Genomic DNA, 21589 nt, shown 5'->3' with positions numbered 1-21589 from the left:
ATTTCATAATCTTAGAAAGTGTTACCCTATCTGTGGTCGTTTGCCTTCATAAGAGCTTTTTAGATACTAACGACCGTGGCTCAGGGGGTTGGGAAGCGTATCTGTAACCGGAAGGTCGCCGGTTCGATCCCCGGGCTCTCTGTCCTGGTCGTTGTGTCCTTGGGCAAGACACTTTACCCTACCGCCTACTGGTGTTGGCCAGAGGGGCCGATGGCGCGATATGGCAGCCTCGCTTCTGTCAGTCTGCCCCAGGGCAGCTGTGGCTACAACCGTAGCTTGCCTCCACCAGTGTGTGAATGCGAGAGTGAATGAATAGTGGCATTGTAAAGCGCTTTGGGTGCCTTGAAAAGCGCTATATAAATCCAATCCATTATTATTATTATTAATAACGTCCTATGACCACAACTTTATTGGCATTTACAGCATGGACACATGTTAGGGATCAGTAGGAAAAAAGATTTGCAGAATGTGCAGGTGGTAATTAAGTGGTAATTTAACTATGTCCATGTCTCCAATGGAAAGGACTGCCAGACTGCAATATATAAAAAATGAAGTTGCTTCACAGTATTTTGTATTAAACTGCCTTTTTTAAAAAAAAATTATGAACCGATTGTGGTGGAATCTGAATTATTGCAGCCCACTTTTTTACCTACTGAAATAATCTATTATGATAAAGACAGCCCTTTTTGAAGAAGCCAAGCATGAACAATCCAAAATTACTAGACAGGGTAAACAGGGCCTGTTTGAAGAAATAAGTATGTGTGCAAGTTTTTTTTTTTTAACTGTAACCTCACAAAGTTACGAAGTCATCCACATACATTGCTAAATGAGGCAACAGTGTTTGTAGGAAAAACCAAACCATTATTAACCCTCTTATAAAAGGGATGTTAGGTGAAGTGGATAAGCATGTAGTTAGTGTGAATAAAAACCCTACGTGGATGGGTGATTTTATAACTGTGACATGTCTGAAAAGATCACCATATACAAATGTTAATGGGTGTGCTGTGTCTTTACATTGAAAGTTATCACTGAGAGAGAAAGAAGCAACAGAAGTTGTCTTACTTTGTTCTCTCAAACAGTTCACAGCCTCTGTGTGGGTGCAGCTGCTGTGAGAGAGAAAGAGAGAGAGAAAGAGAGAGAGAAAGAGAGAGCAGAAGCTACATCAGCTATAGATTTTTCACTGAGTATGAAAGAGATAATTCTGGATGACAAAGTTGCTAATTAGCACAACAATGAGGTGAACGGAAGCGTAATGATCACTGCTGAGCATGAGCAAGATGTATTGTGCCCCAGTTGAAATTGCTGAAATTTTTCATATTAAAGATCAAATTATTATCTAAATTCCTACATTGAAAACTGAATACCATCCAAATCACAAATAAACAGCATCTATAAACTAATATTAAACAGGTTTGAGCAAACACGGGCAGGGCTCTGTTCACTTTGGAAAAAAAATAAAAAAATAGAACTTGACTGTCCGGTCTGTTTCCTTGTGTAGCTGCAGTAACAAAGAAAAAAAAAGCCAAACTGCCTGCTTTTTTTCCTCAGATGCAGCCTATTCTTCATTGACTTGTCCTTAGTGATGCCCCACTACGCAGTCCATCAGAGATAAAACTGTACATTCTCTAAAGTGAATTGGCAAGAGGACGTTGAGCTGATTTGGCAGCCACCACTGAACCAAAGTGCTGCTAAAAACCCCTCTGATTGAGATGAATAGAGAAAAAGCCCTCTAGGGTACGTTTGTTTGTGAGGCATTTTCAGGTGACTGATGTAAAATATTCACAGCATCACCAGCCTTTAATTTCAAACATGGATTTTTACCTCACCCAAATGAAGACGAATGCCAAAACAAAGCTGCCTTTAAGAAGAGCATTGGTCCCCTGGTTTTAAGAGATAACATATTTAAATGGTGGAAATGCTTGGCCTGAAGGCCTGTAGGACTGAGCGAAGCAGCTCTGGAAAATAATCAAAGACGGGAAAAATGAGATAGGAGTGCAAAAAAGAAAAAAATGGCTCTGCTGTTACATAGTGTGATGAATCAGCCCTTCCATTTCAGTAATTTCCTTTGAGAGCTGCCGTCATTTGTCAAACATTTTGCGGTACGAGTTAAGGTGTCATATGCGGGTGAGTAGAAGAGATGAGACGAGGACAGAAAAGCCTTATTTAGAGGGCCTTTTAGCCCAGGATCCAAGTACACAGGAAAAGTTGCAATAGTCATCCTACTTACCTTTTATTTGCTGCACCAGCTCGTCCACATTGAAGATTCATTAAACTAAGCTTGTGAGGGGAAGTGATAAGGATTGCTTGACCCAATCTGCTGTGCCTGCCTTAGCTGTTCAGCCATTACACTCAGTTTGTTCAAGTTAAGGAGCGCACAAATAAAGTTTGAGCATCTGAAGATTAGCAGATAACTGCTGCTGAGCAACAATTTCAGAGCACAGGGCTTCCAAAGTTTCAGGCTGTTTTGATGCGATGATAAAGAAAACCAAATGAAAAAAGACAAAGTACTTTGTCATCGTGAGCATGGATGAATAATTCATTATGGACAGATTTTTTTTTCATGGCCATTATTCAGAAAGGAAGATAAATGCTCTTCTTTTTGGCTCTTAACCATGTTTTTCACCAAATTTTAACATAAGTTCCCTTCCTTGATATGTTGTAGACAAAGAAGCTGATTATGGCAAAGCTGAAATCTGACTTTAGATGTCAAGAGATAAAAAGAGGAAGCTGGGAGAAGAGATCTCCCAGCTTCCTCTTTTTCATGTGCTGTAGGTTAACAGAGGTGAGGCCCGAGGAGCTAAAACAACACAGAGTCAAATTCGCTCCCTTGGCCCCTCTTCCACTACTTGCAGTAAAAAAGTGTAGCTTAGTTTCCCTTAGTGAACATAAAAGCACATTCAGTATTAAATTGCACTTTCTGCTACCAGAGGTCCCCCTCTGTCCCCCCGTGCCTTTTTTCCCATTCCAAAAGCCACACAATAATCACATTCTGATGCTATTTGCTTCCTCTTCCTCGTTTTTCTTGCTTATACTTTAAAAGCTTATCCCCCCCTTTGGTTGACATTAGAGTGTAAGCCAGTGCAACAAAGTGGTCTTAAACATGCACGGAAATCCTCAAAGACTGAATAAACAGGCGGAAACGTATCTCAGATGCAAATGTGGATTTGCACATCCACTACGCCGTGGTGATTAAGGGAACAGCAATTCTTGAAGGTGCAGAGAATGAGGCAATTTTGAGATGAGCGATGAATTTTTTTTTTACATTAATGTCATCTTGTACTTTTTTTCTCCAGCAAGCAGAAAGTGCAGCCATTCAAAGTCCATTGTTGCTCAAACATCTGACAACACAAGCTCACTAAGTGACATTTTATGCTGTTTTGTGGAATTATTCATATGAGAGATTTGCAGCAGTGATGAATGTTCATCAGTAAAATGCTCCTAACTTGTATTATAATAATATTAAAGCCACATTTTTAAATAATGAATGTGCCTCAGAGCCATCTGTATCAGTGGAACATGTTAAAGGGCTAAGTGATGTTTTGCCCTGCCAAGGCTTCACACTAGTAACACATAGGCTATCATCCATTTAGTTGCCTTGCAAGACACTTCATAATCTGATTCAGGGAAGACAGATATCTTAACAGCCAACTTGTGGCGTAATTACCTTTTATCAAGCCTATTTTATTTAATTTGTTAGCTTCAGTTCATCTACAATTAAATCAGACAAAACTGTATCTCTAATGATTTCTTGTCAGTCAGTTGTCAGAAAGAAAATATTTCTTAGTCAGTCTGTGAAAAATCAAGTGCATTCCAGTTAGGATAAACTGTTTTTTTTTTAACAATATAAAAAATATATATATATAAAAAATCAAAATATAAATATAAAAAAATATATAAAAATATTTAAAAAAATTAAGACGGACTTTGCAAAAGTCCGTCTTAATTTTTTTTTTCCTCCCATGTCCCCTGCGGGGCTCCGTATGTATGAACATATGGGTGGGCTAAAATTTATTTTTCCAGGATATTAAAATAAAAGTGTAAGTAATGTAAGTGCATCAAATATCTACATGAGACTGTGAGTTTGTGTTTAAATCAATAAAGCGCTGCAAAAAAATACCTGGAGCTAAAAATTTAATTCCACTCGAGGTGTTGCAAAAAAACAAAATGTAAATTTGTTCTATGCATTTGGTTTTCTATAACTGATTTTGAGCATATTTATTATTGGAAACTGCATCAGTTTAATATCTGTGATGGAGCATAACAGAAATAAGCATTGGTGCCCTTCAGTGTTCTGATTATTAGTATTTTAGTCCCAGGCTTTTATAGTCATTATTCTCAGTCAATAAGTTTCCATTTTACTTGTCAGAGAGTGTGAAATAGAGAGATAATATTGATGTTCACACATTTTAGATAATACTTTGAAAGTATCACACTAATCAAACAGCTTCCATTTGTCATGCTTGCAGGGTCAGCATCACGAAAGGTGATAAAGTTTATATTCATTTTTATTGTGGTAACATTTTGAGTGCCTTTATTGATTATACTTTTATGTTGTTTTACGTTAACAAAAAAGAGAGCTGATTTTGAGGTTGGTCAGATTTGTTTGATTTCACGTGCTTCCTATTGAATAATCTTATTGAATTTGCTCTGTTTTCTTCTTTTCTGTTATCATGTTTATCTGGTTGCAGTGAAACAGCTTCACTGCTGCTCTACCAAATAAAACAGATTTGAACTAGAGGGAGAAATTGAGGTGTCATTTACTCTGTGTGTGCACAACCTTTCCAGTGGGGGACGTGAGATCCACCGTCTATCTTCTTCCACTGTGAAAACTGAGGAAAACAAGCAACTGTGCTGTGCTTAGTCCAGTTACGATGCCAAATCCTGGCTCTGGCTCTCACCTGCTCCAAAAGTCAAAATGGCTCACTTGTGTGTTGGGCCACTGTGCCATCTCAGAGGGGAGCAATGTTAACTTTACAAGCAGCAGTGTTTCCCCTGAACGAATGTGTGTGGCAGCAGCAGACCTACATATTTTACAGACAAGAGTGTAAGAAGAAGCTGAGGAGGATGCCTTCAGGGGTCACTGGGGAATGCCTGCTTTGCTTGACTATAGAGACAAATTAAAGGAAAAACGCAAACAAACAAGTGAGGTACCACAACAAATGTGTGGGTAAAAAAGCTCACTGAATGATAAAAATAAAACGAGTTAAAAACAGCATTTCAGATCTCAGTTTTGTTAAATGCTTGTTGGAGATTTTAGAGACTCTAAATATGAGATTATCTTTGGAAAAAGAGGTATTCGTTCTTTTAGTAGACTTCCAGAGCACTCAATTTTTCTCAGTCGCTCACCCAGCTAGGTTTCAGCGTTAAACTAGAGTCTATTACATGACCAACTCAGAAAGCTAAATTAGAAGCCAAAATTAACCCAACATATACCCAACTGGACTGTGGGTGGAAATAAGAGCACCTCTGCATAGATGCAGCTTATAGTAGCCACATAGCACTGTACTAGTAACACTTCTTTTAGAACCTCTTTAGTCAAAGTAGGATTGTTATTGCACCTCTATTAATTCATATTTGCCAAAATGTTTCTGTTCTCACACCTGCCAGCCACTTGTATAGCCTATGAGAACACAACCCTGCTCTTCCATGTCAAAGAACATGAAATTTTTTTTTTTTAAAGCCAGTAAAGTCAAGGGGAGAAAGAAACAAAAATGAATGGTGGAAACTTAGACTGGAAGAGGGTTGCAGAGTGGTGTGTAGCAACAAGACTGTCTGCTGGCTAAAGTATTTTAAGTAGCCCACTTATATTTGCTTGTAGGTTAACTCAAAAGGAAATAGGCAGAGCAATCTTGATGTTGGCATGGAGATGTGTCAGGATCACTGGCAGAGTTTTAGCTTGAGGTCAGTTAATTGTTCATGGTAAATTATGCTGAGGTTATTGTCATTGTATTCCTAGCTTTTAAACCCCTTTTTGTAGATTCGTATTAAGCAAAAATGGGACCATTGTTTTTCACCAACCAGCTCAAAAAAGGTTGATAGTTCATGAACTATGTGCAAAGCGGTAGAAAGAGGAATGTAATGTGGGAGGGAGACAGTAATTTAAATATTCAGTAATAACAACTTAATGGATCATTTTAACAGGATTTATCTATTAATTCTAGAGTGGAATATTTTCATGTGCCATATTTGCTTTAACCGTAGGTTGATTATTTTAGCCAATATATTTTTTCAGGTTTTATTGTAGAGGGCATTTTTGTGGGGGGTTTTTTGTGTTTTTTTTTTTTTTAATTTTCATGCTCATTATATTTGTATTGTTCATTGTTGCCATCCAGAGAATACAAACGGCTTTCATTTCAGTTGTCAAATCTTTATCGGAAATCTATGGGATTTTGTTACAATGATCGTGTTATGGTGTTGCTTTTTTCAGCAAAATTTAGATCTTGATCTTTTAAAAATTGTGATTAAAAAATACTTGTCTTATGAACCAAAATTTTTTTAATAGTACTAGGCTTGTAATAAGTTAATCAAAAGGTAAGCCTTGAGGGCATAGTGAAATGTGTCACGTCCACAGCTTGTATGAGCGTCACAAAGTGCTTATTCTACAAAAGCCTTTAAGCGCAATTAAATGTTCCATTAAATGCAGCTGTTAGTTATTCAAACATAGTCAGCACAGTTATCTTGTATACAATTATGGTGCATTAATAATTCCCCCGCCAACGGATCCGTGGCTTTTACTGATCACAGTTAAAAAAAAAAAAGTCTTCACTCCTTTAGCAAAAAACTTTTTTTTTTTTCATTTTTGGGTTGCTTTCTAATAGGGAAGGCTGACTGTGCACACATGCTCTGCTCCACTGGGTTCCTTTTGCAGATGGCCTCATTGCTATGCATAGAAAAGCCATCTTTAGATTTGCATTTGGTCAATTTTCCACTTTAAGTTGGACATCTGTCTGTGTTAGAAATTAATTTGTATGTCACTATATAGGCTGCTTGGATTTTAATTAATAGCATTAAGGCATCCATAACAAAAAGAAGAATGGAAGTCCATCTCTCTCCAATGCTTTACTGCTGTCTCCCTGTCCTGGAGAATGAAAATTATGATTTTTTTAATAAGCAATAGACTATATTTTTTGTAAATTGAAAAATACTTGCTCAGTAAGGTTTTTATTTTATGTGGTATTGATACAATGTGTGCATGCATACAGCAGATACAGAGCTCCCAGCCATTATTCCTCTGCATGTCTCTTTGCACTCTGTGTTATTCATTGACCTTGTAGTTGTCAAAAGCAGATGTCAAAAGAGACAACTTTTCTGCCCACAGCGGCAAAAGTCTTCCTTTTCCTCCTGGCTGGATACCACAGTTGCCGTCATTAATCTGGCAAGGAGATGGAGTTACTTTTATTGGACTCTTGGGAAATTATTAAAAGAAGACAGCATCATGGTTTTTGGCAATAATTCACGAGTGACAGCGACAGAGATGGATTTCCCTTCAGGTTGTCAGCTTATCTTTGGTGCCTGTGGATCCTGCATGCATATACACATGCGCTAAATTAAGCTTTTGTCAACAATGATTGAGCTGAGATTGCTCACAAACTCTATAAGCTCAAAAGGACAGGAGAAATGGGTGACTGTTTTGTCAGCACAAATCTGGTGTTTTGGAGGGACTTGGATATAGTTTGCATGTTTCAGGGCTCCTTGGAATAGTTTTTTTTACACCCCTATCAAAAGTTGTTCTCTCGTTCCCCAACTTTTCTCACGCCCAAGTTTTAACACATCTTCTTCAGCAGATTTAACATTCACTCCATAAAAATGGGCTTTTCGAGAAAGAATCTGTTTAGAGTTCAGCATGTCTTTATCACCACACAACCTAGTATTATGAATAACACTGCAAGCCGTTTTGTGGCTTTTTACTGCACATTTTTATAATGTTGTTATTTCACCTCCAAGAATGATGCCCTAACCCTGACGTAGAACCTAACCTTTCCATGTGTCATTTTACTGTCTTAAAGGACATACTACAACCTTAAAAAGCATTGACATGTGCCTGAAGTGGTGTTCTATTTATGCAGAATTCCACATTGGATCACATCTTGTGTAAAAATCTCTGAACTGTAACACCTCTCAGTTTGTTCAGATTTTGTGCTTAATTTAGCTGGCTTGAGACATTTATTAAGTTGTGTACTTGACTCTTTTGAGTCAAATGTAAGGTTGTAGGTGATGTAAGTTTGCTTTCTCTGCATGCTGGCCTATGCCATTTTCTTGCTTTTTACGCTGAATAGCAACAACTTCTCCCTGTTTTCACCAATTTGTATTGCAATTTTCATTATAATGGACTGAGCACATAAGAAAAAAGCCTCTGAAAAGATTTACTTTCCAACTGTGGAGTGGTGCGTTACAGTGCAAATGATTAATTGAGTCAAAACCCATTTTTAAAAATAACCTTTTATTTCCAAAGGAGAGAAAAGTTTTTAAGCCAAAATGTCAAGACAACCTTCTTCAAATGGACGGTGAGAAAGCCAGCAGTGACTACACTCGCTTTGGATGGTCACCCTGTTCAGTGCACAAAAAGGAATACTATTAGTGTAATCACTCTGCCACACATTCTTGCACTCAGTCACTGTATTTTAAAACCAATTTCTCTTCAACGCACCTTAATGCATCAATTTATGATTAACAGCAAGGAATGGCCTAGTGGTGCTAGAAAATTGAAGCAGTCGCTGTAAAAATTGTTTGCTTTTTGTCTTGCTCTCTTTTTCTTATGATATTCAGTGAAGCATTCATTAAATTACAACATTTTAATTTAGAGTGACAAAGAAATGGAGAATTTGTTGTAAAGTAGAGAATAAGCAGAGAGTTTTAATAGATCACCCAACCGGTAATAGAAATAAACACATTCAGCTCGAGTGGAGCTGTGGATCAGTTATCTGCCTAAATGACTTCAAAAGCTTCATTTGTCCCAGAGAATCATTTCCTCCTGACACACAGGAGGAGATTAATGAAAAAACAGGGCAAAGACAGGTTCACTCGAGTTGTTCATACAAGCAAGCAACAGATGCAGCGCAAGAAACATTATCTAATCTTCTACACTCTGTTAGATTTGTTGTCATTTATTTCTTGGTTCTAGTTTTCCTAAATGCTGTATTAGCATCGCACATTCATCAGTTTCACATCTGTTATAGAATCAGCTTTGCTTTTTCTTTTTTTTCCCCCTATACCGCCGATTTGATGCGATAAGCGAAAAGCTCCGAGTACAAATAACAGGTGCCGTTTTCGTGAATTTACCAAGCAAACTGTAAGATCAGTTGAGTTGGGTCTGCAGCTCAGACAAAAGCATGCGGTGATGATTACAACACATACTGTTTATTCAAACAAACAGGAGATTTCAGAAAATCTGGACAATACTTACACACAGGACTCACTGTTTAACATTGTGTGAAAACCAATAGTGACTGCATGCAGCACATTTGTCATGCACACATCTCTTCTCCGATAGACGCTCGATTTTCGAGGAAAAGCCTGCACATACTTGTCTACATGTTAGTGAATTTTCATAGCTTTTTCCTTTCCTACTCCCACTTGCTTGGACCTTTTCTGTTGAGTCAATTAACCTGACTTGGAGCAGGTGTGTAAAACAAACTCCTCCAGCTGGCGCTTCCCACGCTCACAATTCATGAACATATCTTGCTTCCAGTGATGTTTGTCTGCCGTCGCTTTTTAATATTAACTTCACTAGAATTTCTTGCACTAGCTTTTTGTAATCTTTATAACTGTGGGACATTGTCAGATATGCGAAAATAACATAACAGATTGTCAGATGTACAGAAATAATAATCGCATAATGAAGCATGGCATGTGGGTAAGGCTGCCGTTTCCTCTATAAACGAGCTGGTAAATGACCTGCTGTCCGTGCCAAATCAACAACTTCTGCCAACTTGTTTGGCGTCTCGCTTCATGTCACTGAACTGTTTCCATGACTTATCTAAGAGTTCTCTCAGGGAAAGAGAAACTTGTGCAAACCGAGTCTGTTACTTCCCTCAAGCTGCAGTAATGTAATCTCCTCAAACTGTCAGTAGCCTGCTCGAGTTGTAATTTATTCTTTCATCAAGACTTTACACCTCCCACACAGCCACATCAATTTCCTCTGGGTAAAGTTTTTCGTTGTGAAGCCTGCCCCACTCTCTTCTCTCAGTCACCAAATTGTCAGACTACCATCACAGCCAACTGCGCTTGTTTCGAGCGACTGAAAAATGGAGTGCTTGATTGGTCATGATTGAAGCAAACACACCCACTGCCAGAATTATAGTTATGTTTTCTGCGCCTCCACAGGTGGACTAAAAGTTGCCAAAAATAAGCTTGTTACACTGTGTTAATCTCACATTATACACCTATGACTGAGTATTGTCTTGTGTGTCACTGATTTTAAAAGAAACCTAAATAAGAATAACTAGTTTGATTAATGTTTCAGTGGTTTACGGTTTCCATGTTTCTGTTTCTTCTTTGTGTTATCTGTTTGCCTCAAAGACGGAAAATTTAGAAACACCACACAGCTCAAAAGCTGTTTGTCACCACAGAAAACATCGAAAACAAGGGATTTGCCGTGACATGCCACTGGGTTTTGAGCACTAATGACTAAAATAATTAATGATTTTAGATATAGACAAATGCTAAATTAGTGGAAAATCTAGATGGTTCAGCCAAACAAGCAAGCAGAAATATCTTTGGAAAAGATGATGGCTCTCACCCTGGTTAGTTTTCCAAAATTGTGCAGATTTTGTACAAATTCAATGCTTTTTCCCAGGTTGTACAGTAGTTAGTCAGTTCCTTAACTGTATCTTTAAAATGCATGTCACAGATGTGCCTGTCACAAATGAGATTTCTTTAGAACTATAATTCCATCACCTTCTGGGACATAATGACAAACAGTCATATAGAACATCATTTAGACTAAGAGCCTACCATAAGAGCCAGTGTAAAATGAAGTCAGTCCAATATGGCTTTATACTATGCTTTTATATTCAGTCAGTCACACTTGCTCTTAGTTCTAATTGCCTCATCATTTTGTCACGCCATTTTAATGTTCATGTTGATGATGAAATACACATACAAAGTAAATATATTTTGATCCCAGATATGTATTCATTTACCACCACTATGACACTAAGCAAATGACAGCTACACAAAATAGGACAGGAAGGACTTGGACCAGGGAGTGAAAACAGCACATGGGATTGTGAGTAGTCCTCTCCTAAACCTAGACTCAGTGTATGCTGACCGTGTTCAGGAGAAGGCCAGCTGCATTGCTGCGGACTTAACCCTTCCAGTAAATTAACTGTTTGTCTCTCTGCCATCTGGAAGAAGGTAAAGGAGTTTAAAAACAAAAACCACCAGTCATGCCTTAAAAGAGCTGAGGACATGCTGCAGATAACTGCACTTTACAACATTTTTTTTTAATTGTTTGCCTGTTACATATCTTATTATATAAAAAAAAATTCTCTGTTGCTTATATTTATTTATTGTGTGTTTGTCTATGTTAAAGACTGTCTGTTCTATGATGAGAGGTACACCACAGGATTTTATTATGTGACTACACCATGAATCATATATCTGGAAAGCTAATGATCTTTTGTTTTTAGCGCTAATTAGCTACTGCTAGCATGCAAAAATGAAACGGTTGAACATTATACCTGGCGAGCGTGTTAGCACGAACATGCGAGGAAGCTGATTCACTTCAAAGTGCTCCTGTGTTCGTGCAGTCGCACAGAACCTCTGGTGTGCTGCTTAGTTTCGTCAGAAATAGAACTGTTGTGAGGATTTATGGGATTACCAAATCATTCCTCCGACTGCATCTGATCTAATGTGTATTTGTATCCGTCATTTTGCAGTAAAACATTAACATGTAAAAATGAATCTGTCATCATCGAGTCTGAAAAATGGCTTCACTGTTTACCGCGATGAGTATGCTGCCAATCCTCTCATCATATTTCAATCTACGTAGTCTTGGAACAATATTGCATGCCTCCTGTAAAAGTTTGAACCAAGCAATTACACAAACCCTCAGGTGTATAATTGAAGATGACATGCTTACACGGGCTTACAATGCATTTTAGCATGTTATTGGTGTCAGTGGGTATTATACTGGGTAAACACAATGTAGAGATGAATTTGACAGATGACACCCCAACTTACTCATTACGCCTTACGCTGCGGACCCGATCACAACTCAATTTCCAGCTCACTGGCTCACAGAGTCATTATCCTAAATATGATTTGCTCAGTGGAGAAGTCTAAATAATCTGTAATATATTTAGTGTTTCTCAGAAGAGGAGATGTAGAGGGAATGACTGTTAATCTTATTCTGCATGATCTGCGTTCGCTTCCATCCTCCTTTGTCATAGCTCACTCTCTGTATGTGTTTGTATATTTAATGCCATTAGAGAGTTACTTTCACAGTATGAATTGCTGTTATGCCCCTCTGTTTTCCTCCCTTTAGGTGACCGAAACAAGGACGGGTCCTCTTGGATGCAGTAACTATGACAACCTCGACTCTGTCAGCTCCGTTTTGGTTCAGAGCCCTGAAAACAAGATTCATTTGCAAGGTTGGCCATCCATAATTGAACTCCCCCAATTTCTGATGGAATTGTCACAGTGTCTGTTCTCTGGCAGGCCTATAACTGCAACATGAGAGTGTCAGAATGAATTTAGCTTCAATCACTCTTTTGCTTTTTTTTTTTTGCTGTTTTAGCCATGCATTGCTTGCAGACTTCTGAAGTGAATCCTGGGCAGTAATGATTCAGAACAAAAGTAGCAGAACTACACAGTAAAAATAAAACTTAAAGTGAATCTCAGCATATTGCATGTGACGCCAAGTGTATGTCAAGCATGGGAGACGAAAAAAAAGAAAAAATGAGAGCTGGTCTTCGGTGATTTACACATCTACCATAGAAAAGCTATCTAAACACAGTTTTTGCAGTACCTAAAGTGCTTACAGCTCCCACTTCATTCATCCATGTGACATTTCCATGTTTGTGCCCTGTTTTTGTCCTTGCCTTAGGCCTCCAGGCCATTCTGCCAGAGTATCTGAGGGCCAGGTTTGTGCAAGCAGCTCTTAGCTACATTGGCTGTAATGAGGAGGGCCAGTTTGTGTGCCGAAACAACGACTGCTGGTGCCAGTGTGCCGTCAACTATCCACAGTGTAATTGCCCCGAGGTGGATCTGAGGGCTATGGAAGCTAGTTTGCTGCAAATCCGAGATTCCTGGAACATGGCTAACCAAGAATTTGAAGAGTCAGGTCAGTGTTTTATTATTTGTATTTATTTATTTATTTTTGCCATTTTAAATGACCCTCTCACTGGCTGCAAATAACACCCTGTTGTTGGAGGCACTGATGGAAAAATCAAACTGACGATCTTTGAAAAGGGGACTATTACATCCAATCTATGTAATAGAAATTCAACATTACAGAGTGTAATACTTTTTGGAACCATGTGTGTTTGCAGCTTCTTGCAAACATGGTTATGAAAACAACTAAGAAGCCCTGTTCATTTAACTTACTTAGACACAACAGATTTTTTCCCTGTTCTGCACATGTTTTAATTTTATTGTTTTTATCTGTTTTCAGGGATTTTGAGGGAAAGAAACTATTAAACCATTTCCTGATCATAACAAATTGTCAGTTGTACATATCAGCACACACCTTTTATTTAGTATTATTTGGAATTCTTGCACGCAACAGTTTACATTAATTGTCTTTGATTTACATTCAGTAAGAAGATTATTTGCATTATCTGCAGATAACTATTGTCTGCAGTAATATCTATCTAGCAGCATGGGTGGAACCTCCCTGCCTTTCTATGGATGAACATGGGTACACAAATGGCAATCACTGTATAAGATTGCGTGATGGATGTGTAAAAGAGTAAAAGCTATCCATCCATCAGCTGATGTGGACTTCTCTTAGAGCAGCTGATCTTCCTGGATTGCGGCTGAGCTTGACTTCATGGCCTTAATGATTTAATGATATGTTCAATTTTCTGTGACTTACAAAGTATGAGGATCATTAATATTAAAAGATGTGTGATTTCTGTAAAACAAAGGATGTTTTGAGGAGGTATTCTAAAACAATTAAATATCAGCTACGTTAAGGCTTTTAACAAATGAATGAAATGAAGGTACCTTACTTCATTGTGTTGATGTAAAAATCTTATTAATCCAATCCTGCCGTAAAGCAGCACTGATTATTGATCAGTAACACTTGTCTTAGTGGCCTAATACAGCAAGAGGTATTAAGTGAATAGCTGACGTAGTAGAAACAGCAAAATAATGAAATTAATAAAATTTCTCTGGTGAAAATCGAACCACTTTTCAAGCATTGAGATTAATAACTCTTTTGTGACCTTTGAACCTGTCTTTAGGAAAAAAAGGCATGGATGATTTACAAAGTCCAGTACATGAAAGAGGAGCAATTACAGCAATATTACTGGGTCAACAGTGATTCAGTCAGAAGTAAGCTCTTCACTGCGGTAGGAGCTGTCATGCCTTTTGAAACACAATACAGTTGCTCTAATCTGTTAGCAGAATACAATTTAATAGCTTAGTAATAGCACTAGCAATGATGTTGCAGTTGTATTAACCAATGTCTCATTAGCTTTTGCATTTTTTTCCACTAATGTACCCGTTGACCGTTATGTCAAACCCTTCTTCCTCAGTCTTGAATTTTACTGTATCTTGCAGCATAGCTCTGCCTCCATGTTCCCCTGTCATTATTAAAACTGTGCTGCATCCACAGGCTCTAAGGGCATCTTGCTGTTTCACTCATTTCCAGCTCTGCCTTAAGCTGTTTTCAGTGCACCTAGCTGGCTGTGTGTTATTACCGGCTACATGCTTCTGTACTAAGGGCAACTTGATTAGTGCGCAGTTGGCAATGACTTAAGCAGCAAGGTGCCCAGAGAACTGCAGTTACACTGCTGTATTAAATAATGAAAAATAAGTTTCCTTGAAACCCCCGAGGATCTACTTGTATAGTCAATCTAATAGAGGACAACTCGCACCAGCAGCAGAGAGATTAATAATCATAACTCTTATTGTTAAATGAGCTTCCTACCATCAGAGGATGGTGGACATGATTTGTTTTAAGTCCCACCACCCACTGAGTGGTAACTGTTTAATAATTAAGACATCATATCTTTTATACCTGGATCAGTATCCTAACTCAGTGTTTGGCTAAGACAAACCATAGTCATAACAGAGCATTGAAACAGTGTGAAAAACTAGACTCAGGGGAGCATAAATAAGAGAGTGCACTTCATATCCAAGAGAGATCCAAGAGGCTTTAGTCTAAATAAACTGCAATATGTTGCAGTAAGTCAAATACATGCTTAAAGTTACCGGACTACTAAGACGCATAAGTTATTAATTATAACCTCATAATTAAGTAATTTAAGAAAACCCTGCCAAATAAGCCTCCTTACACGCATCGTTACCCTTCAACCTCCTTGTGTTATTTTTGATAAGACCCACGCTGTGTCTGTACTTGTGTTCCTGAAAATCTGACAGTGTCTTCTATTTTTAAAATTGTACAAAAGGAAAATGCCGTTACCTTCCTGGGTTCAGCAGCTGACAAGATAATAATGGTCATTAGAGCGCAAGTTTCCAGGGATGAGGTATTGTTGTCTTGGTGATAAAATAATAGTGTAGTTAAGAAGTTACTTGCCATTCCCACCTTCTCATGGTTATTCAACATTATGATTTTGCCATGATGCTAACTATATTTAATTAATCAGTATTGTTTTTTAGCCTGTAAGTACACCTATATTCTATATGTTTCCTACTTAAGGAGCCAAATGACAGTATAAAATAATCAATAATAATAAGAAGTGAATGTACCTATTGTTTTGCCCATTTTTCAAGTCAAATCTGCTACTCCTCCCAGAAACACAGGGTCAGCAAACTTACTGGGAAGAAAATACAAAAACAATTTACATATCCACTAAAACAGGTCAAAACTCAAGGTTCAATGTCAAAATAAGAACAAGATACAATGTGAATCCATTGTAAGGAATGAACATAAATAGAAATAAGATGGAAGTATGCCAATAATGTCAAGGATACAAAATAAAAAAAAATACAAAAAGCACTGCAACAGAAGTGAGTCTTGATCTGTGATTTAAAAGAAGACACTGACAAAACAAGCCAGACCATTCCACTAACAAGGAGTCCTAAGAGCAAATGCTCGATTGTATTTTGTGTTTAAGACTGACATAGAAATTTTTAACAGGTTTCTGCCTGAGGATTTGAGGCTGAGCTATTACTGTGCAAGTAGTACAGTGTGTAGTACTGTGAGCTCACGCCCTATCATTTGCTTCCAAGCAGCCAGACTTCTTTTAATTTTTCTTCTAAGTAGGTCTGAGACATAGTTCTCCAAGCTTTGTGAAGGTCTTTCAAAGTTTTTCTTTGGACATTTGCTGCTTTTTCACTCATTTTCAAGACTAGTCCTTGTACCTGACCATTTTTTTTTAAATTATTAACTCACATGACACAGACCAATTAATCATTTAAAAATTTAAACAGCGCCTAACTCAAGGGATAAACCAATGTTGTGCCAACACATAGATACAAGATAGAGAACAAATTTAAAACTACATCATCAGGTACATTAGGTACCATAAATTGTTTCCATTTTTTTTAGTTGAATCTAGAAAAAATAGCAACAATAACACAGTCTGACTGGCATCAAATAATGTTTTTACACCAGCAAAGAGATATTAGCTGAAAACCTGCCATACAGTGCTGTGAAAAAGTATTTGCCCCCATCTTACTTTCTGATTTTTACCATGTTTGTGACACTCAAATCTTTCAAACAAGCTTTAATACTAGATAAAGATAACCTAAGTTCCATCTACTGTTCACCAAAGCCTCAACAGCAATGCTTTCAATGGAAGGATGGCTGTCAAGAATTTCTAAAAATGAGTCTTCACTAATCCCATGTAAATGTAAACCCATCTGGAACAACCCTAATATCCTACAAAACAACAATATGATAAACTTCCCAGATTGGAGTTGCAAAGGAATTAAATACTTGGTACATCTATTCGAAAGAATAGACTATTCTATTTGACAGATTAGTTTTACAACATGGGATTAACGAGAATAGATTTTTAGAATATCAACAAATTAATACTATAATAAAAAAAGAAATTTAAGCCTTATCAAGTCAAACTACAAACACCATTAAGTGTGGTGCAATTCCTCAATCTCAAAACTCCCAAATTACTGAATACTGCAAACTAAAATATGCAGGAAAACTCTCTGTTAAAATGACTAGAAACCCCAATCTACAATTAATACAATACAAAATCCTGCATAGAGTGCACCAAATGGGTCAACGGATGTTCACGTTGGGTTTTGCGTCGTCTAACAGCTGCTCACACTGTCAGGGCAATATACCTGACAATTACATCCACCTGTTCAGAGGTTTTGGTGCTATTCCAGCCTCCCCTTCAGTTTTCTTGTTGGGCAACTTAGATGATTTCACAAGAAGCCATTTTGAAGGAAGGGAAATGGGGAAAAGGGGTCTGAGGTATCCCAGATTACACAAGTACATGGACTGAGAATCAGTGGCCAAGTCTTGCAGAGTATCTTGAAAAAGATTTCAAACTTGAATCCAAGTTTGAAGTCTTTGGTTCAAACTGTTGTCATTATGTGAGCAGGAGGAAGCCAACATCCAAAGAAGAGCTTTGGAATGTTCTTCAAGAATCCTCTACAGCTATCTCTGAGGACTACTTAAAGAAATAATATTGTTTTACCGAATATATTGCATCTTCATGTATGGTTGCACATTTCACTACATTTCTAGCAAGAAATAGAGAAAGGAGGAATGGCTCAATACTTATAGTACTGTTTATTATGGGACCAGGGCATGAAGGACTTTAAAACTAATAAGTAAAATGTTAAAATCAGCTCTATGGGTAATGGGCAACCTGTATAGGGTCATGGACTCTATAAAATGGAGTAATAAGTTAACTTTTCTCGGTTCCCATAAAATGCCATTGCAATATTGTAACCAAGAGAAAATAAAAGCAAGAATGATAGTCCGAGTATTGATTACTTATTGTATCCTCACAATATTCCTCTTGTAAATTTAGCATCTATAACACAGGTACGTGTAGGCCTTAATAAAAGTGAGTAATATTAACTCTTTATTGGAAAGGTTAGACTTTAGTTGGATGCTAGAGACAAAAAAATTCCAGCTGTTACTGCACGATGTGTAATCTTGATAATGTGGCTGAAGGATCAGCAATTTACTGCTCCTTTTTTTAAAATCACTTTTGGGCATTTTATTAGACAGTGGAAGGAGGCAGGAAATGTGAGGAGGGGGAATAAGATGCAGTAAAGAACCAGCCACTCAATGCTAAAGGCATTTGTATCAATGTAATAGCTAAACATGTTGCTATTGAGCCACTCCCACAGTTGTTTTTTTCAGATTGAACACATTTATATTACCCTGGTTTTTAATTTTCATAGTCAACCACTTAAACCCCTTTTGTCTTCCAGAATAATAAATAGTTGGGAAATTTAGATTTATTGGGAAATATAATATTTATAGTAATCCTTCTATACAGTGTGTGCATAGCCAGTCTACATTAATATTATATATTAGTGCTGTCAGCGTTAATCTCGTTAAAATGATGTTAACACCATAACCGCAATAACGCAGCAAATCTCTGTTAGAGAATTAACGCGGATCGCCCCGTGCGTGGGGCTGCACAGCGTCAATGCATTAGCTCGTTAAAGCGTTAGTGCCGTGCAGCCCCATGCACGGGGCGATCCGTGTTAACTCGCTAACGGAGATTTGCCGCGTTAACGCTGACAGCACTGTTATATATATCTCACACATACTGAAACATGTAACAAACAATATTCTCATGAATGAAAAATTATTTTCTTATGCTACTTTTATGGATTATGTTTTTTTTTTCTCCTTCTTTTTTTCTATAACTGGACAATGATCCGACAATATTGCATTTTAGTTGTTTTAGCTGACATTAGCCAGTCTTTTTGGGATGTATTTTTATTTTTACATGACATCCTTTAACAGCCAGTGTCACTTAAACTTGCTTTGTCTTTGCATTTTGCTACTAAGCTTGTTTTTTGCTTGCATGTTTGCATGACTGATGTTTTAATGTTTCAATAAGTTAAGTGCAATGCTAAAATATTTATATAAGCTGAGATATATTCTTATCCTTCTTTGACGCAGAATCCTGTTGTTATTCAAAATGTAAATCACAGCGATGGTTATTACGATGAAGACACGCATGGGATGTTTTAAAAGACAGACTCATTCTTGGATTATGTCATCTCATTGGACGCCAGTAATGGTCTTATCTTTTAAACTAATTTTAGTTAAGACAAATTAATATATCACACAATCTGCTAAATGTGTGATTAGAAGAAAGAAAAAAAAATAATGGTGGCAGCAGCACCATGTGATTTTTCTTTAGTTTTCAAAATACAGGTCATAGAAAACACTCAGCTTATTAATTTCACAGGAACATGTAAAGCTTTTTGCATAATCAGCAGGGAAGGCGTTGGGGCTTAATTGGTTTCCCAAATTGATGCTTTATTATCCAGACAAACAGCACGGTCTTTTTCTAATCAGAAGTGAGCATGTTTTCGATTTTCCATACATGCAATCATGATTGTGATGATATTGTTATTGAAATGTAATCTGTTAGCACACGAGGCAAACAGCATTTCTGAAGGGCTGACAGATGTTATCCTCTGTGCTCCATGCCCATCCTGATTTCCCCCTGACAGACTTCAGAAAATCTGTATGCTATTCATTAATGAATCTTACCCCATCACCGTATTTAGCTCTGCCTTTTTCTATTAGCCTATGCTTCAAACAATATCACTTCCAGTTTGCCCCACAGCTCTTCAGTCTACATGGACTCTGCAAACTGATTTTCTCATTTTGGCTTGACTAAATTAGCCAAATATAGTGAGAAAGCATTCAGGTCAGTTAGGCAAAGTCAGACAGGAACCATCCACTTCTTTCCAACACAGACTAAACTATCTTGCCTGTCCTCTGTCTTTCAGATGAGTTCCAGAACTTTGTTCGAAGGCTTCCTACATTCTATGCTCTGAACGCATCGGCCATTCAATATTTCTGGAAAACGGAGCCGACCATTCTCCAGCGCTACAAACAGCTGGAGCTCAGCACCCAGCAGCTCCTGAGCAAAGCACGACGCATTATCAACAAGCTCTTCACCCTCAGCAAAAGGTGTCAAACTCAGCCCAAAATTATTATGCTGAGAGAGAGGTGAGAAATATAAGTATTCCTGCTGACCTTTCTGTGGATGCAGATGTGTTAGGCCGTGTGTTTGCGCGCATGAGTGTGAAAAAATAAGCAAAAATTCCAAAGCCTGCAGCAACATTGCAAGTCCTTTCAAGCACGTTGCAAACGGCAGTGCTCATTTATTTTCCTCAGCCCGCTCTGTGCGCAGTGCTTTGTTATTCCCTGAACTAGGCATTATGCTAATAATACACACAATACATTAGCACTTTGATATTCAACCGAGGTCTCACTGAAGTGAGCTATAGTGTCACACCTGATGACTTGGCTGCACTCCCAGCCCAGGTCTCCTTTACATTCAGGAAATCAAAGTTATCCTCCTGTGAAATTAAAGTTTGCAGTGTTTCAAAGGAATATGCAAAGTTTGGGCCATTTTTCCTGTTGGTTAACTTGACTGCAATGAAATCATATACTAAAGAAAATCTGCCGTGGATCTTCTGTTGATCATTCCATCTATTTTTGTGTTTTTCTCCACAAAGTTCAGCCGTATAGTCTGCAACAAAAGCTTATGAAAAAGAAATGTGATTATGTCAGTGCAGCTGAAGTACCCAGGTTTATTTTAGGAGCTATTTCAGGTGAGAAACCAAATATTCATTCTCTGCAATGTGATTTTTTTTTAAATATAGAGCTCGAATCTCCAATTGCCCCCACCTTCATTTCCTCTATAATGAGGGAATATATCTCTGTTCATTCAAACTGTACATATTTACCTATAAGATCTATGGGAACATACAGTGTTGTAAGTCATGTATTTGGCTCATACCTGATTTTTTACTTGCAGATTTTTTTAAATGGAGATTTCATTTATTAAGGAGAAAATGCTTTCCAAACCCACCTGAATTAACTGTGATTAATAACATTTTTTGGAAAGCTGGGTTCTATTTTATTAGCCACATGCAGACCTGATTACTGCCAGACACACTAAATCAAGAAATCCCTAAAAAATGAACCTGTAGAAATACGTTATACTGGCGTCTGAAGAAGCTCAAGAACAGATGAAAAACAAAGTCATTGACATCTACGAATAGGGTTACAAAACCATTTCTAAGGTTTTGAGATTCCAGTGAACCACAATGGAGAGCCATTGAGAAAATGGAGAAAAATGAAAATTGGTGAACATTCCCAGGAGTCGCTACTAAAATTACTCCAGGAGTGCAGCCATGGGAGATTTCCAAAGACCACTGCTGACCTTAAAGGACACAAAGGCTCATCTCACATTTGTCAAAAAGCATATCAATGATC

At 37.7% G+C, this 21589-nt stretch overlaps 1 protein-coding gene across 2 annotated transcripts in view; it reads left to right on the top strand.

Moving 5' to 3' along the window:
- The window catches only part of LOC146369801 (BMP/retinoic acid-inducible neural-specific protein 3-like), a 59835-nt gene that overhangs the window by 30805 nt on the left and 7441 nt on the right, over positions 1–21589 (top strand). For both annotated transcript variants that reach the window (XM_084909335.1, XM_084909334.1), the window contains 3 exons: positions 12488–12593; positions 13049–13285; positions 20092–20314. In XM_084909335.1, coding sequence (XP_084765461.1) covers positions 12488–12593; positions 13049–13285; positions 20092–20314 — 566 coding nt within the window. The remainder of the gene's footprint in view (positions 1–12487; positions 12594–13048; positions 13286–20091; positions 20315–21589) is intronic.

Source organism: Perissodus microlepis, chromosome 17, assembly GCF_051167445.1.
Source record: "Perissodus microlepis isolate ML-2025 ecotype Zambia chromosome 17, ASM5116744v1, whole genome shotgun sequence".
NCBI lineage: Eukaryota > Metazoa > Chordata > Actinopteri > Cichliformes > Cichlidae > Perissodus > Perissodus microlepis.
Note: the sequence above shows the minus strand (reverse complement) of the source record. Positions and strands in the feature narration are given on the sequence as shown.